The sequence below is a fragment of the Podarcis muralis genome, chromosome 10 (genome assembly GCF_964188315.1).
Source record: "Podarcis muralis chromosome 10, rPodMur119.hap1.1, whole genome shotgun sequence".
In the NCBI taxonomy this organism is placed as follows: domain Eukaryota; kingdom Metazoa; phylum Chordata; class Lepidosauria; order Squamata; family Lacertidae; genus Podarcis; species Podarcis muralis.
This window is the reverse complement of record NC_135664.1, coordinates 19,737,016-19,753,449: the sequence shown is the minus strand read 5'-3', so window position 1 is coordinate 19,753,449 and position 16,434 is coordinate 19,737,016. Positions and strand designations below refer to the sequence as shown.

At 44.2% G+C, this 16,434-nt stretch overlaps 1 protein-coding gene across 1 annotated transcript; it reads left to right on the top strand.

Moving 5' to 3' along the window:
* Positions 1–6,720: 6,720 nt before the first annotated feature.
* LOC114605521 (hyaluronidase-like) lies at positions 6,721–16,420 on the top strand. Its single transcript, XM_028746876.2, has 3 exons — positions 6,721–7,641; positions 12,723–12,812; positions 16,070–16,420. The coding sequence occupies exons 1-3, from the start codon at positions 6,721–6,723 to the stop codon at positions 16,418–16,420; spliced, it is 1,362 nt and encodes a 453-aa protein (XP_028602709.2).
* Positions 16,421–16,434: the final 14 nt, after the last annotated feature.

Genomic DNA, 16,434 nt, shown 5'->3' with positions numbered 1-16,434 from the left:
ATGTTTTTCTAAAGGATAAATTAATTTTGACGTGATTTAAAGCAACAACATCATCTTTCTAGTTCCCTATACAGTGGTACCTCATGTTACATACGCTTCAGGTTACATACGCTTCAGGTTACAGACTCCGCTAACCCAGATATATTACCTCGGGTTAAGAACTTTGCTTCAGTATGAGAACAAAAATCGTGCTCTGGCGGCGCAGTGGCAGCAGGAGGCCCCATTAGCTAAAGTGGTGCTTCAGGTTAAGAACAGTTTCAGGTTAAGAACAGACCTCCAGAACGAATTAAATTCTTAACCCGAGGTACCACTGTATTCTTGGGCAAGATACCTCCCTCACTTTTCTCTACTGCTGGACAGAATAGGTATCCATCAATGTGTGCTAAATAAATGCTCATTTTGGAGATGCTTTATTCCAGGCTGAGTGCTTCTTTGTTTCTCTACATGAGTGCTGATTTTGTTGTTGTTTTGTTGTTTAGTCGTTTAGTCGTGTCCGACTCTACGTGACCCCATGGACCAGAGCACGCCAGGCACTCCTGTCTTCCACTGCCTCCCGCAGTTTGGTCAAACTCATGCTGGTAGCTTCGAGAACACTATCCAACCATCTCATCCTCTGTCGTCCCTTTCTCCTTGTGCCCTCCATCTTTCCCAACATCAGGGTCTTTTCCAGGGAGTCTTCTCTTCTTCTCATGAGGTGGCCAAAGTATTGGAGCCTCAGCTTCAGGATCTGTCCTTCCAGTGAGCACTCAGGGCTGATTTCCTTCACAATGGATAGGTTTGATCTTCTTGCAGTCCATGGGACTCTCAAGCGTCTCCTCCAGCACCATAATGAGTGCTGATAAAACCCTTTTAAAAAGCGGCATTTGTGAGCACGTTCCCCCTGCAATTTTCAGCTCCAGGACTTTGAGGACACTCGAGCGTAGTGTCCATAAGTGACCTCTGAGACCTAGAAGAGGTGGGGAATGGAAACTGAAAAATTTCTCATGTTGCCTTTGACCATCATGGATGTGATGCTTCTGACCGCATTGGATCTCCTCCACAAAGTGAGAATACCAGCCGTATCCGTAAAAATACAAATCAAAATTTGCAGCATAAAACACCAAATATAGCAGTAGGCTAATAATACCTGTGATATTGTCTGGGCAACTCATAGAATGAATTAACTGTTAATTGGAATGTGTATAAGCTATAAATTCATATCCACATTACTTATACACATAATTATGTGCTGTATTTGAAAAAATATTTCCATGTTTCCAGAAGGAAGGAAACATTTCAAATAATGCAGCCAAGTGTCACGTGGGACCTTAAAGACATTTATTATGGCATAAGCATTCATGGACAGGAAATGATTCTTTAATACATTTAAACCATTCCCTTTGCGAGAGTAAAACCAAGTAAATCTTTCTCATCGTTTGCTGAGGAATTGACAGGGGAAGATAAAGCAAGTTGATGTATTGTTTGGCAGACCACATCAATTTGCTGACTAGAGTTAATTTTGTGAATCAAGGATCCCTTTGAAATGCTCCCATTGGTTTCGGCAAGCTTGGACACAAACCTTTAACTCATTCATTTTCAGGGGACCTTTTTTGTGTTTAAAATATGGAGCAGAAAAATTTCTGCATGCTTTTCTTTTTGGGACTCTCCTATGACTAGGAAAGAGATGTGCATCCTTTGGATGTTTAACTAAGCATGACAATGTGGTATTGACTGAGAAATGTCGGAGAATCTGTACCAAGCTGATAATGAGGTAGCAAACTGAATCATTAGCGCCTATGCTCATTACAGAGTTTGGGATTAAAACTATGCAAGATAGCCATAGAAGAAAAAGCAGCGGCAGCAGTAACGAAAGACACCAGTGCCCCTTTTTTGAGCAAAACACAATAATAAGCAATTTATTTATCATGGGATTTGGATACCACAGATTATTAATTTCCCTAAAATTCAACTTTGCATGGTTCAAAATGTGCTTTTTACATATCGCAACTGTAGGAAAAATCTCAGCGATACGATTTCTCATTATTCTTGAAACAGAATATGTAATATTTTATGGCATCTTCCGATGACTTATTGTGCCCTCCAGTGAAGATTTGAGCCGGTGTAATGATGTCAATTTCCGTGGGAAATCCTGATCAATTAAAAGCAATAGAAATGTTGCCTACTCACAGCCTAATCTCATGAAGCTTCATTAACAGACTGTTTCATTGGCACACCCAGGTGGCTTCATATCTTTGGAGATGGTAGAGACCATGGTTTCCCCAAGGGAAGGTCTCAAGGCTTGCTTGGGGAACATTGCCTTTGTGGGGGAAGAGAGCTTAAAAACAAAGAAAGTGGTGATGGAGGAAGAAACTTGGATAGCTAACAATAGCAGCTGCAACAGCTTGTTCACGATCTCTATCAGGTCCCACACCCTGCCTACCAGGTGATTCACATTTGTTGTTTAGTCGTTTAGTCGTTTCCGACTCTTCATGACCCCATGGACCAGAACACACCAGGCACTCCTGTCTTCCACTGCCTCCCGCAGTTTGGTCAAACTCATGCTGGTAGCCTCGAGAACACTATCCAACCATCTTGTCCTCTGTCGTCCCCTTCTCCTTGTGCCCTCCATCTTTCCCAACAACAGGGTCTTTTCCAGGGAGTCTTCTCTTCTCATTAGGTGGTCAAAGTATTGGAGCCTCAGCTTCCAGTGAGCATTCAGGGCTGATTTCCTTCAGAATGGAGAGGTTTGATCTTCTTGCAGTCCATGGGACTCTCAAGAGTCTCCTCCAGCACCATAATTCAAAAGCATCCATTCTTCGGCAATCAGCCTTCTTTATGTTCCAGCTCTCACTTCCATACATCACTACTGGGAAAACCATGGCTTTAACTATACGGACCTTTGTTGGCAAGGTGATGTCTCTGCTTTTTGAGATGCTGCCTAGGTTTGTCATTGCTTTTCTCCCAAGAAGCAGGTGTCTTTTAATTTTGTGGCTGCTGTCACCATCTGCAGTGATCATGGAGCCCAAGAAAGTAAAATCTCTTACTGCCTCCATTTCCCCCCCTTGTTTTTGCCAGGAGGTGATGGGCCCAGTGGCCATGATCTTAGTTTTTTTGATGTTGAGCTTCAGACCATATTTTGTGCTCTCTTCTTTCACCCTCATTAAAAGGTTATTTAATTCCTCCTCAGTTTCTGCCATCAAGGTTGTGTCATCTGCATATCTGAGGTTGTTGATATTTCTTCCGGCAATCTTAATTCCAGCTAGGGACTCATCCAGCCCAGCCTTTCGCATGATTCTAAAATGACAGATTTAAGGACTCTCAGCATTTCTAGGGTCCTCCAGATGTGGAGAAACTGCTTTGGGATGTTGGGGAGAACCTGATATGGCCACCTGAATATTCAGCACCATAAGGCACTCTGCCAGGGTGCGAATGGAGCCCATGGACAGTAGCGACATGAGAACTAGGGCATGTGGGAAGGCCATGTTGAAGTTCAAGGAACCAGCCTTTCAACCTGCCTCACTGGAGCAAGCACATGAACATGGCCACCCCTCCCAACAATAATATCCAATGGAGGGGATCGTGTAGATGTGGGAGGGTGGTAGAAAAGGGGAGCACACTGCATGTGGCATGGCCATATGTTCAGCTTTCCATATGGCATACTGTTCAGATAACTGACCTCATGCTCCATCCCTTTTACCCCAGCTGCCGTGGTTGTTGCCTTCACTGCTATCACTGTCACCACACAATCCAGTGCTCTGCCATCATTGTAGAGTAATTTGGCAGCTACTTGGCCCAAGATGCAGAGGCCTGGTAGCTTAATACAGTGTACTGTGGGAGCTGACGGATGTGCATGATAGGAATGGGGAATCTAAGAGGTACTTAGTGAAATTCCTAACTATAGGAATTATCCCCTGCCAGATTCCTTCTTGCGTTTGAGGGTTCGGAAAAATACTTTACCAACACCCTTAAATTCTCGTTTCTTGGAAGATGTCAACAGGCATGGAAACCAAGGAGAAATAGAATGCTGGGATTATAATGGAACAGAACTTCAGTACACAGAGGGATCTGATGAGGAATGAAGGACCAGGGATGGTTACCACCAAACCTGTTGGAAGCATCAGAGGAAGTGATGAGCAAATAATCTGTCTCCTGCTCTGCTGACATATAGGGTTAGTGTTGGGGCCATGAAAAATATAACAGAGTCAGAAGCAATAGTGTAGTGTAAATGGCTTGGCTGTTCAGTGGGGCTGGGGGAAGATGATGGGGGAAGTCATTTCCCAGTAAGGGGCCTCCGGAGTCTGCCTGCTTCCTCCTACTCAGCTGCCCTACAGCTGAGGGGGAGGCGGTGGGCAAACAATTTGGGGCAGCGTGGAGCCTGTGGGTGCCCAAGCCACCGCATCACTCCCAGGAGAGATGGTGGCTCGGGTGCGCTGCAGACCCCGCGGTGAGTGCCACCCAGTATTTTGTCACCCCCCCCCCAGTGGTGACACCCAGGGTGGACCGCCCCTACCACACACCCCTTCCTCCGCCCCTGGCTGGCTACTGTACAAAGGCAAAATTTCCATTCATTGATCCACCCACTTTGAATGAAGGGATTTGAACTATTCTACCCACATAACACAGTACTACAAATATAGGCATTATGGTGGCATGACAGCAACATCAAAAAATGTTGCAAAATGACGAGCCAAAGGAAATGTTTAGCATTGAGATATTGCTGCTGTATGATAAATTTCATCTTGTAAAACACTTCCTGGAACAATTTCTACGTTAATATGTTGTGTATTACATACGTTCAACAGCTAGTAATAATAATAAAAAACTAATAAGAACCAGTAGGAGGGGGAAATGTATGTTTTAGTTAATGTTTTTATAGTAATCAAACCGACATAGCAGGGATTTGCTGATTAGTGACGGTTATTTTATCCATTTATGATGTGCTTTCAGAATGTTATTCAAGATTGGTTTGGAAACCTTGTGGGGAATTCTATTGCAATTCTGTATTTGGAATTGAACTTTCATCAAATGACTGATTAAATTAATGTGAAAATACTAGTTCGCACAAATGAAGGCACACATTTACCTCGGAGTAAGGGAATATAGGGCTGGATTCAACTAAGTAGGGGCACTATTGAGAGCTACCACAAGTCCTGCTTGTGAAACAGGGCTTTCTCTCCCACCAACATATGCCTTGTGCACAAGAGGAGAAGAGGAGAGATGTTAGGCAAGTAGAATGATAGCGTTGATAGAAAGTTTGTGTTAGCTCACAACTTGCATAACATCTGAGTAGGCAAGTACATTACAGTGCAATCCTATGCGTGTCTTCTCAGACTTAGTCCCATCAAGCTCAATGGGGTATACTCTGAGGAAAGTGGATATGGAATTGCAGCCTTCATCCCATAGAAACCAATGGAACACTTTAGTAATGACTAACCCAAGCTCCATTGATTTAAATGGGATAAAATCATGACTGACACTACAATCCTATGCATGCCTACTCAAATGTATGCACCACTTGGTTAATTTCACTAACTCCAAGTTTATATAGGATGACAATTGGATCAATTTTCCCAGGTCTACAACTTTTAATTCAGGCATGGTGAACCTTTGGCCCTCCAGATGTTGCTGAACTACAACTCCCATCAGCCTCATCAAGCATGGGCAATAGCCAGAGGTGATGGGAGTTGTAGTTTAGCAACATCTGCAGGGACAAAGGTTCCCCACACCTATTGATCAATTTATGTCAGGGTCTGGGCAGAGGAGGAATGGTGGAGACCGCCTCCCCAGCCTGACCCTTCCAGAGAAGAAGGAGACAGTTCAGAATTACAACAGGGGTTTGAGGGAGGTCACAGCTCAGAGGCAGATGAGGGGGGAAGCTGGGAAATAATGGGAGAGGAAGAGGAAGGAGCACTAGTGGAGTGACAGCTGACAGACTCAGTGTCTTTAGAAAGCATACCAGACCCGCCCCCTTCTCCCAAAACATTGCGGGCCTTGAAAGTAGTAGAGCAAAGAGCTCAAAGGCCGAAGTTGCTTTCCTGCACCCATAGCAATGACTCATGAGGAAGTGGGAGAGACGGATGGGGTGGGGTTTCACTCAGAGCAACGCCATTATTTTGAGGGGCCACGTTTCCAAGCCTCTCTCTGTGAATATTGAATAAAAGCAGATGGCAAGGCTTTGGCTCCTCTGCCACCTGATAATAGTAATAATAATAATAATAATAATAATAATAATAATAATAATAATAATAATAATAAAAATAAAATAAAAATAATTTATTATTTATACCTCGCCCATCTGGCTGAGTTTCCCCAGCCACTCTGGGCAGCTTCCAATCAAGTGTTAAAAACAATACAGCATTAAATATTAAAAACTCCCCTCAACAGGGCTGCCTTCAGATGTCTTTTAAAAAGAAGATAGCTGCTTATTTCCTTCACATCTGAAGGGAGGGCGTTCCACAGGGCGGGCGCCACTACCGAGAAGGCCCTCTGTCTGGTTCCCTGTAACCTTACTTCTCGCAATGAGGGAACCGCCAGAAGGCCCTCGGAGCTGGACCTCCGTGTCCGGGCTGAACGATGGGGGTGGAGATGCTCCTTCAGGTATACAGGACCAAGGCCATTTAGGGCTTTAAAGGCCAGCACCAACACTTAGAGGGGCAAAGTTCTTCCCGACTCTTGGTTGACACTGTTCATTACCGTTTCTTATCTCTTTCAGTTTTTCCTTTGATGAAGTTACCTCATACTATGAGCCACCTGTGGATTGAATACCTAGCACTGTGGGTGTTGCTGATGGTCGACAACGGAAGTGAAATCATGCAGGCGAGAGCGCCCATGTTCCCTAACAAACCATTTCTAGTAGTTTGGAATGCACCTACTGAGCAGTGTCGGCGACGCTACAAGGTCGATTTGGACCTCAACGTTTTCGACATCCTGACAAATCCAAACGAGACCTTGAGCGGCTCCAGTGTGACAATATTCTATCACACTCATCTCGGGTACTATCCTCATGTAGAAGACAATGGTGAATCCATCAATGGCGGGGTGCCACAAAACGAGAGCCTCATCAAACATCTCATCAAAGCCAAGGCTGACATTGAGCATTCCATCGCCATGAAGAAATTCCAGGGACTCGGGGTCATCGACTGGGAAAACTGGAGACCCCAGTGGGATAGAAACTGGGGCCATAAAGCCATTTACAGAAATAAGTCTCTTGAACTTGTCAGAAAGCAGCATCCTCAGTGGCCTGAGAACAAGATCAAGAAAGTTGCGAAGGAAGATTTTGAAAATGCAGGGAGGGGTTTTATGAACAGCACCCTTTTCCTAGCTGAAGATATGAGGCCAAATGGGCTCTGGGGTTACTATCTCTACCCAGACTGCTACAATTATGATTACAAGAACCACCCAGACAAGTACACAGGCAAATGTCCAGACATTGAATCGTTCCGGAATGATAATCTGATTTGGCTGTGGAAAGAAAGCACTGCCCTTTACCCTTCCATATACCTGGAATACATGCTGAAGTGCAGCCCAAACGCTTTGAAATTTGTACACCATCGGGTTAAAGAAGCAATGCGCATTGCTTCGATCGCTCGGAAGGACTATGCTTTGCCTGTTTTTGTGTATGCTAGGCCATATTATGCCTATACATTCCATGAGTTGACGGAGGTAAGGATGCCGGTATCTAATAAGCTCCCAGATCCACCAACACGTGTTACCCTTTCTGATATTCTTGCATATTGACGGGATTGTACAGAGGTGAAAACCATAATGTTAGAGAAAGGGACTTATGGAAGATCGCAGGACAGCTTTTGCTAGTAATCTGTACTTTGAAACCAGGTCTCCCTGCTATAGAAGGTGGATTGCAGACTTCTCTTAAATCTGAGGGTACACTAGTGATGCCAAACATTCACATGAGCAGCAATATGCATAAAAGAGACTGCAAAGGTGGTATGGGAACCAGGGCCTAGCAGTTAGAGGTCCTCAAAGATGTTTCTTTATGGGAGGGATAGGGAACCTGCAGCTCTCCCAGACATACAACTCCCATCATTCCTTTTTTTAAAAAATATTAATTTTTCAGGTATACATTTCCCACAATTAAATATACAGCAATACATTGAATGACTTCCCTTCTTCTCCTTCCATGGTTCCTTAGACTTCCAAAATTAACTACATATTCTATTTCCTCCATCTAGTTCCCCCCTTTCCATTATATCTTAATCTACATTATACTGTTGAATTTACAATTTTCACTTACTTACAGTTGTTTTCCAAATACTCCACAAATATTCTCCATTCCTCTTTATACACCCATTCTTATTGTTCTCTTACCTTGCTGGTTAGGCCTGCTAGCTCTGCACATTCCATCATTTTCAGTTGTTCCTCCTTCTCTGGACCTTCTCCCAGCTGCCATTTCCGAGCTAACATAATCCAAGCTGCTGTTGTTGCATACAGAAATAGCTTTTTCTGCCCCCTGTCTGTACCATACCCAAAAGAAATGCCTCTGGGTTGTTGTTGTTTTTTTTTTTTTTTTGGGGGGGGGAATGTTCTTTTAAACAATTTTTTCATTTCATTATAAATCATTTCCCAATACTGTCATACCTTGGTTTTCGAACAGCTTAGTTCTTGAATGTTTCGGCTCCCGAACGCCACAATAGTTTGGTTTGCAAACTATTTTTGGAAGCCGAATGTCCTGCAGCCAATCAGAAGCCATGTTTTGGTTTCTGAATGTTTTGGAAGTCGAACGGACTTCCGGAACGGATTTTGTTCGACTTTCAAGGTACAACTGTACTCCTTAACTATTCTGCATGGCCACCACATATGATGAAATGCTCCTTCTGCTTCTTTCCATTCCCAACAGATACCTGCAACTCTCATCATTCCTGACCATTGGCCACATGGACTGGACTTGATGGGAACTGGAGTCCAACAACATACAAGTTTCCCATCCTCGCTTTAGGGAAATGCATATTAAGCCTATCCCCAAGGCTTCATTGAGAGGGGAGTGGGACTCACCTGTCAAAGCACTCACTGGTGACCATGCCTCAAAGTTTCTGCATTTAGCATCTGTGAGGATGGGGTTTTATGTGGGTACATCTTCATGCTGTTGGGAATCCTGATTGAACCTGGGTTCTTGATGGTATGTGTAACGCCAGGGAACTATGGCTGGCAGGCATGTTAATCCCATTCCTCTCAAAAATTCACTAAAGTTACCTGTGCCCCATGGAAAGGTGCTTATGTATATACCTCAGCTTGACTGGCAAACTGTTAAATGTCTCATGTAAAAGCACTGATCTAAAATACAGTGGAACCTCAGGTTATGAACTTAATTCGTTCTGGAGGTCCATTCTTAATCCGAAACCATTCTTAACCTGAGGTGCAGTTTCGCTAGTGGGGGCCTCCCACTGCCACCGCACCGCCGGCATGCAATTTCCGTTCTCGTCCTGGGGCAAAGTTTGCAACCCAAGGTACTACTTCCGGGTTAGCGGAGTTTGTAACCCGAAGTGTTTGTAACCCAAAATGTTTTTAACCCCCCCGGGTTACCACTGTAACCAGAATAATTATGCAGGGATAGTTTGACCTATTTTTATACAATCATGTGCATTCTTTGTAAAGTAATGTATAGCGCTGCATTTTCACAGTCCACTCTATTTTCTGTGTTGGCCGGTGTGAGGAAAAATACAGGCCGGCAACAAACAGAGGCTGGTGTATGAGAATGTGAGGGGAGAACAGTGTGTGATTTCTATCACCTCAGTGAGAACAAGGCCTCAGAAGCTGCATCCAGTTAAATGCAGTGTATAATACATCAGCTTTATTTGCTCTCTCGGGTCAAAGAAACATCACAGGTTGACTGTGGTCACCTGCTGAATTACAAAGGCCAGAGTGAAATTGCCAGAAGCAGTTAAAATGACAAGACCAGATAAAACAAACAAACAGAAAAACACACCACTGATCCAGCTAGTACTGAAACTCAGCAGTAATTAGTAATCAGCACCATAAAATACAATACAATACAAAAACAGCTCATTAACTAACGCAGAAAGAAAATATTCATCATAAATGTGCATGTAAGGACGATTGAAAGCAAAGAATTAAAAACATATTTTTATTAAAATGTTTCCAGGCTGTGTCTCATCTTGGGGAGTTAATGAAATACAAAATACTAAAACCATAAAAAGTCTAAAATCAAATATACAATGATTGCAAACAGTACAGATCTCATCCCTCCACAGATGCTCGACAGAACAGAAACATTTTCATGTGGCAATGAAAATTTGGAAAAACAAGCTTTCCCCTTCCCAGCAGTTTTTTTAAAAAAAGAACTGGCAATATATATTTCCATTTTCACTGTCACTCAGAACCTGCAGAACATGTTTTACATCAGCTATAGTTTCCAGACCATCTTCAAGAGCAGCCTTATGTAAAGCACATTATAGTCATACCTTGCTTCTCGAACAGCTTGTGACTCGAACGTTTTGGCTTCCGAATGCCACAAACTTGGAAGTGAGTGTTCCGGGTTGCAAACATTTTTCGGAAACCGAATGTCTGACGCAGCTTCAGTCTGAGTGCAGGAAGCTCCTGCTGCAAATCGGAAGCCGCACCTTGGTTTTCAAACATTTTTGGAAGTCGAGCAGACTTCCGGAACGGATTCCGTTCGAGAACCAAGGTACAACAATACTAGGAAGTAAAGAAGTTACTAGGGTGTAGACCATCATGGCTAGGCAACTCCAGGAAGGATTTCAGTTGGCAAACCAGCCATAGATAGCAATAGCTGTTGCTGCATCCACCTGGGTTTCCAATGTTGGTTCTGGGTTTCCAATGTATGTTCACCCAATTATGCACAGATTTCCACTTCAGACCTCCCACATAGGTTTGACACAGAAGCTGATGGAGGTGTTGGGGGGTGAAGTTAGCATGAAGAGCCCCTTCCTCTCTGTCTACATGTAGGAGGAGGCAGGTGGAGCAAGTGATCAGGGCTATGTTGCCTAAATTTTCTATCACAAGGCAGTTCTGGTGGATACAAAATTCCCTACATTTCAGTTCTGTATTCAAGCTGAGTACACACCATACGCTTAAAGCACGCAACTTCCTCTGAAAAATCTGGGGAACTGTAGTTTATTATATAAGGGTGGTAGAAATTGGAACTCCGTAGGAGATAAACTAGGGATGCGGGTGGCGCTGTGGGTTAAACCACAGAGCCTAGGACTTGCCGATCAGAAGGTCGGCGGTTTGAAGCCCCGTGACATGGTGAGCTCCCGTTGCTCGCTCCCTGCTCCTGCCAACCTAGCAGTTCGAAAGCACATCAAAGTGCAAGTAGATAAATAGGTATCGCTCCGGCGGGAAGGTAAACGGCGTTTCCGTGCGCTGCTCTGGTTTGCCAGAAGCAGCTTGGTCATGATGGCCACATGACCCGGAAGCTGTATGCTGGCTCCCTTGGCCAATAAAGCGAGATGAGCGCCACAACCCCAGAGTCGGCCACGACTGGACCTAATGGTCAGGGGTCCCTTTACCTTTACCTAGGAGATAAATTTACAGTTCCCAGGATTCTTTGAGGGCAGCAATCTACTTTAAATGTATGGTGTGTACAGAACCTCTCAAAGCAGGACACTTTATGTCACCTGTAATTCAGGGTTGGTACAGGGATGGGATATCACAGGATCAGTGCTGAATTATAGAGCTGTCAGGGGATGGGGGTATAGCTTTCTGGATTCAGAACTTTTGAGTTTAATGGATGGTTCACTTTGCTTCAAAGGTTATGTGTTTACTGTGCTCTAACCTGATCATTTGGGTGTCTCTTGAAACTGCCACCATTGTTTTTACTGCAGACAGTGTTTGCTTATTTTTTAAAAAAGAGAATTGATAGTGGTGCGAGAGGGGTATTATTGCCTATGGTGTGTGCATTCAACTCACTGAGATCTCTGGCAAACAGGCACTACAGAGTATTATTGTAGTGTTTCAAAAACCATCCAAACTTGTTTCACAAGACGTAACCCCCCCAACCCCCCCCCCCCGGAAAAAATGGGTGGATACAAAATGGGCAATGATGCTTTGACTGTGCACCATGCTCTATTAGGGTTGCCATGTGTCCTCTTTTTCCAGGACATGTCCTCTTTTTCAGGGGTGAAATTTCTGTCTGGGTGGATTTTTTTTAATTTATTTTTTGCCAAAATGTCTCTGGCTATACTTTCTGGATGAGACGTAGACATAATGGGTGGCTGAAGACTTGCTTTCCTCTTCTCTTCTCCTGACCCCCTCAGGAATATATCACAGCTACTAGAGGGACACGGGTGGCGCTGTGGGTTAAACCACAGAGCCTAGGACTTGCTGATCAGAAGGTCGGTGGTTCGAATCCCTGCAATGGGGTGAGCTCCCGTTGCTTGGTCCCTGCTCCTGCCAACCTAGCAGTTCGAAAGCACATCAAAGTGCAAGTAGAGAAATAGGTGCCACTCCGGTGGGAAGGTAAACGGCGTTTCCGTGTGCTGCTCTGCTTTGCCAGAAGTGGCTTAGTCATGCTGGCCACATGACCTGGAAGCTGTACGCTGGCTCCCTCGGCCAATAAAGCAAGATGAGCGCTGCAACCCCAGAGTCGGCCACGACTGGACCTAATGGTCAGGGGTCCATTTACCTTTTTACTATAGCCTACATGTCGTAGGGGTATTTAGAATGAGAGCCGTCACAGCGTCCTCTTTTTTGCTCGTCAAAATATTGCAGCCCTATTATATTATGCGTATCCGTGACTTACTTTTCAGGAAGACTTGGTGAACACTATTGGTGAGAGTGCAGCCCTGGGGGCAGCAGGAGTTATCCTGTGGGGAAGCATGCAGTATGCCAGTTCTAATGTAAGTGAATTTGGGTTAAGAAAATGAGCTGAGTTTTGCAGGAATTCTTGGGACACCCCCTCCTCCTAAACATACCCCCAATCCCCAAAAGATGGCAGCAAAGATAGCAGGTTCTTGATATTCCTATGGGCCACAGGTCTGGGAATGGCAATATGCATTCCAAGATTGGCCTTCCCAGAAAAAAAGATCTCCAATGGTTTAGCTCATGGGTAGGCAAACTAAGGCCTGCTGGCCGCATCCGGCCCAATCACCTTCTCAATTTGGCACACGGGAATCAACGCGTTTTTACATGAGTAGAACATGTCTCTTTATGCAAAACACATCTCTGTGTTATTTGTGGGGCCTGCCTGGTGTTTTTACACGAGTAGAATGTGTGCTTTTATCTAAAATGCATCTCTGGGTTAGTTGTGGGGCTTAGGAATTCATTCATTTTTTTCCCTTCCAAAAACATAGTCCGGTCCCCCACAAGGTCTGAGGGACAGTGGACCCGCCCCCTGCTCACAAAGTTTGCTGACCCCTGGTAGCTCATACAAATCCCCAAATCAAATTTATTTTATTTTATTTGTTGGTACTGATCCAAAGATATACAGAAATACATACCCATTACAAAGTATCTTTTTATAATATACTGAGATAAAATGACTAATTAATCTAAAAAAAGAGCAAAGAAAATACAAGAAAATGAGAAATCTAAAGGAGAAAGAAAAAAAGAAGGAAAATAAAGAAAAAAAACTAAAGAAAGAGTAGAATAAAAGGATTTCTGCTCTCTGCAGCTACATATAACATTCATTCTTTAGAACGCAATCATTCTATATTCTATAAGCTAGTATTTTTTTCAACCTTCAAATCCAGATATTAAAAGTTCATTTTCTCTTTTATGCAAAAGTCCATAAGGAATTTCCAATCCTTAACAAATGTTGTTAATGGTTTTTCCTCTAATTAAGAATGTTGGTTTAGCCATCTCAGCTAAGTCCAATAATTATATCAGCCATTCTTCTGTAAGTGGGTAAGGCACACTCACACATCAAATTTAGAATACATCTGAACAGGACAAGCTCGGTGGCTCATCTGACTGAGAGGTAAACCAAGAGATTTGCATGTGGTTCTTGTGTGCATGCATTTGGAAGAATATGGGCTCAGCTACATTAGTAAAGAAAAAGCGTTTTATATGTGTTATAACACTGTGAGGCCAGGTGGCGCTGTAGAGTTCTGTCTTTTGCCAGTGTGATTTCCCACTTTGAGGTTTACAACACGTTTTCCTGAAACGCTTTTCTGATGTGTCTAGATCCAGTCTGTAGTAACACTTGGGGTGTCAAATGTAGAATGCACGGGCTGTGCAACATTTTGTGCTGAAGAACTCAAACCCAAATTTTATTTTTTTGGTAGCATGTAATAGAGATATTCTTGGGACGCGGGTGGCGCTGTGGGTTAAACCACAGAGCCTAGGACTTGCTGATCAGAAGGTTGGCGGTTCAAATCCCCGCGACGGGGTGAGCTCCCGTTGCTCGGTCCCTGCTCCTGCCAACCTAGCAGTTCGAAAGCACGTCAAAGTGCAAGTAGATAAATAGGTACCGCTCCGGCGGGAAGGTAAACGGCGCTTCCGTGCGCTGCTCTGGTTCGCCAGAAGCAGCTTAGTCATGCTGGCCACATGGCCTGGAAGCTGTACACCGGCTCCCTCAGCCAATAAAGCGAGATGAGTGCCGCAACCCCAGAGTCGGTCACAACTGGGCCTAATGGTCAGGGGTCCCTTTACCTTTTTTAAACAGAGATATTCTAATGAATGTACTCATTTTGTGCCCGTGCGATTTTGGCTTCAAAAATCTGTGATCTACCAAACCTATTTATGCTAGACTTTGAATGGGGAAGCAAAGAGGAAGTTACTACTTGCCTTTAAGAGACTGGAGGATGGGGAGAACCTGGTACTGGGATTAGCAAATGTCAGACCAAACACTTTCCTTACCCACACATGTTGTCATTGTCCTCTGTACTCCAGAAATTTATGAATAAGCAAAGCTGAGATTTTTGTGATTCAAAGAACTTTCATAATCACTCATGACTGAACCCATTTCACATCCCCTTGAACAAATATCTGCACTAGTCATTTAGACAATACAGTGGTACCTCGGTTCTCGAATGAAATCTGTTCTGGAAGCCCGTTTGGCTTCTGAAACATTTGAAAACCGAGGCGCGGCTTCCCATTGGTTGCAAGAGCTTCTTGTACTCAGTGGAAGCCTGGAAGCCACGTCAGAAGTTCTGGTTCCAAAAGACGATCGGAAACCGAAACACTTCTGTGTTTTCGGCTTTCAGGAGCCAAAATGTATGATAACGGAAGCATTCGGGAACTGAGGTTTGACTGTAGTGCCAACTGCTTAGAGGTGAAATCCTATAGTTCCACTTATTATTTCTGAGAAGACATCTATAGGATTGCTCTGTAAGTTGCTCCCTTTCCATGGAGGCGCAGATTGCAGCTATAACAAAGGCGGAATTTTTTCATCTCCGCCAAGCTAAGCAGTTGGCTCCTTACCTCTCTTGCCCTGACCTAGCCACTGTGATCCACGCGACGGTCACCTCCAGACTGGATTATTGTAACTCGCTCTACGTGGGGCTGCCCTTGAGACTGACCCAGAAACTCCAGCGGATGCAGAATGCCACAGCGAGACTCCTTATGGGGTCCTCGCTGTGAGATCACATTCACCCGGTGCTATACCAGCTGCACTGGCTCCCGGTGGGGTACAGGATCAGGTTTAAGGTGCTGGTTTTAACCTTTAAAGCCCTATACGGCCTAGGACCCTCGTACCTATGGGACCGCCTCTCCTGGTATGTCCCACAGAGGAACCTACGGTCTGCAAATAAAAACACCCTGAAGGTCCCAGGCCACAGAGAGGTTAGGCTGGCCTCAACTAGAGCCAGGGCTTTCTCGGCTGCGGCTCCAATCTGGTGGAATGCTCTGTCACAAGAGACTAGGGCCCTGCGGGACCTGACATCTTTCCACAGGGCCTGCAAGTCAGAGCTGTTCCACCAGGCTTTTGGTCAGGGCGCAGCCTGACTCCCTCCTCTGGCAATCTGCACAGAATTTTGCTTAACGGTTGCCATCAATTTGATTTTAATTAATTTTTATAATGAAATGTTTTTAGAATGTGGGATTATTTGATTGTTGTTAGCCGCCCTGAGCCTGGCTTCGGCTGGGGAGGGCGGGATATAAATAAAATTTATTATTATTATTATTATTAAGTAAACCTGTCTTTGTTTTCTTTTAGGACAGCTGTTTAACTGTGAAAAAGTACGTCGATGGTCTCTTGGGACATTACATCATGAATGTGACCTCTGCGGCCAAGCTCTGCAGCAAAGTTCTCTGTAAGAAGAATGGAAGATGCATTCGTAAAAACAGTGAATCAGATGCCTACCTACACTTGTCTCCTGACAGTTTTAAGATTTGGCTCAATATCTCTGAAACAGAGAGAAGAGTAGTTGTACAAGGAAATCTGAAGCAGGAGGACTTGGAGGTCATGAAAGAGAAATTCATCTGTCAGTGTTACCAAGGGTGGATGGGGTTATTTTGTGAACTGCCTACTCACCACAAAAAGCAGTGCAAACCTGATTCAGTCTAATATTCAATATTTCA

Bases quoted from the DNA above. Each gene is read 5' to 3' on its own strand.
- LOC114605521 (XM_028746876.2), top strand. From the start codon at position 6,721: ATGAGCCACCTGTGGATTGAATACCTAGCACTGTGGGTGTTGCTGATG. The intron at 7,642-12,722 runs GTAAGGATGCCG...CTTACTTTTCAG, and splicing joins CATTCCATGAGTTGACGGAG to GAAGACTTGGTGAACACTAT. The intron at 12,813-16,069 runs GTAAGTGAATTT...GTTTTCTTTTAG, and splicing joins TGCAGTATGCCAGTTCTAAT to GACAGCTGTTTAACTGTGAA.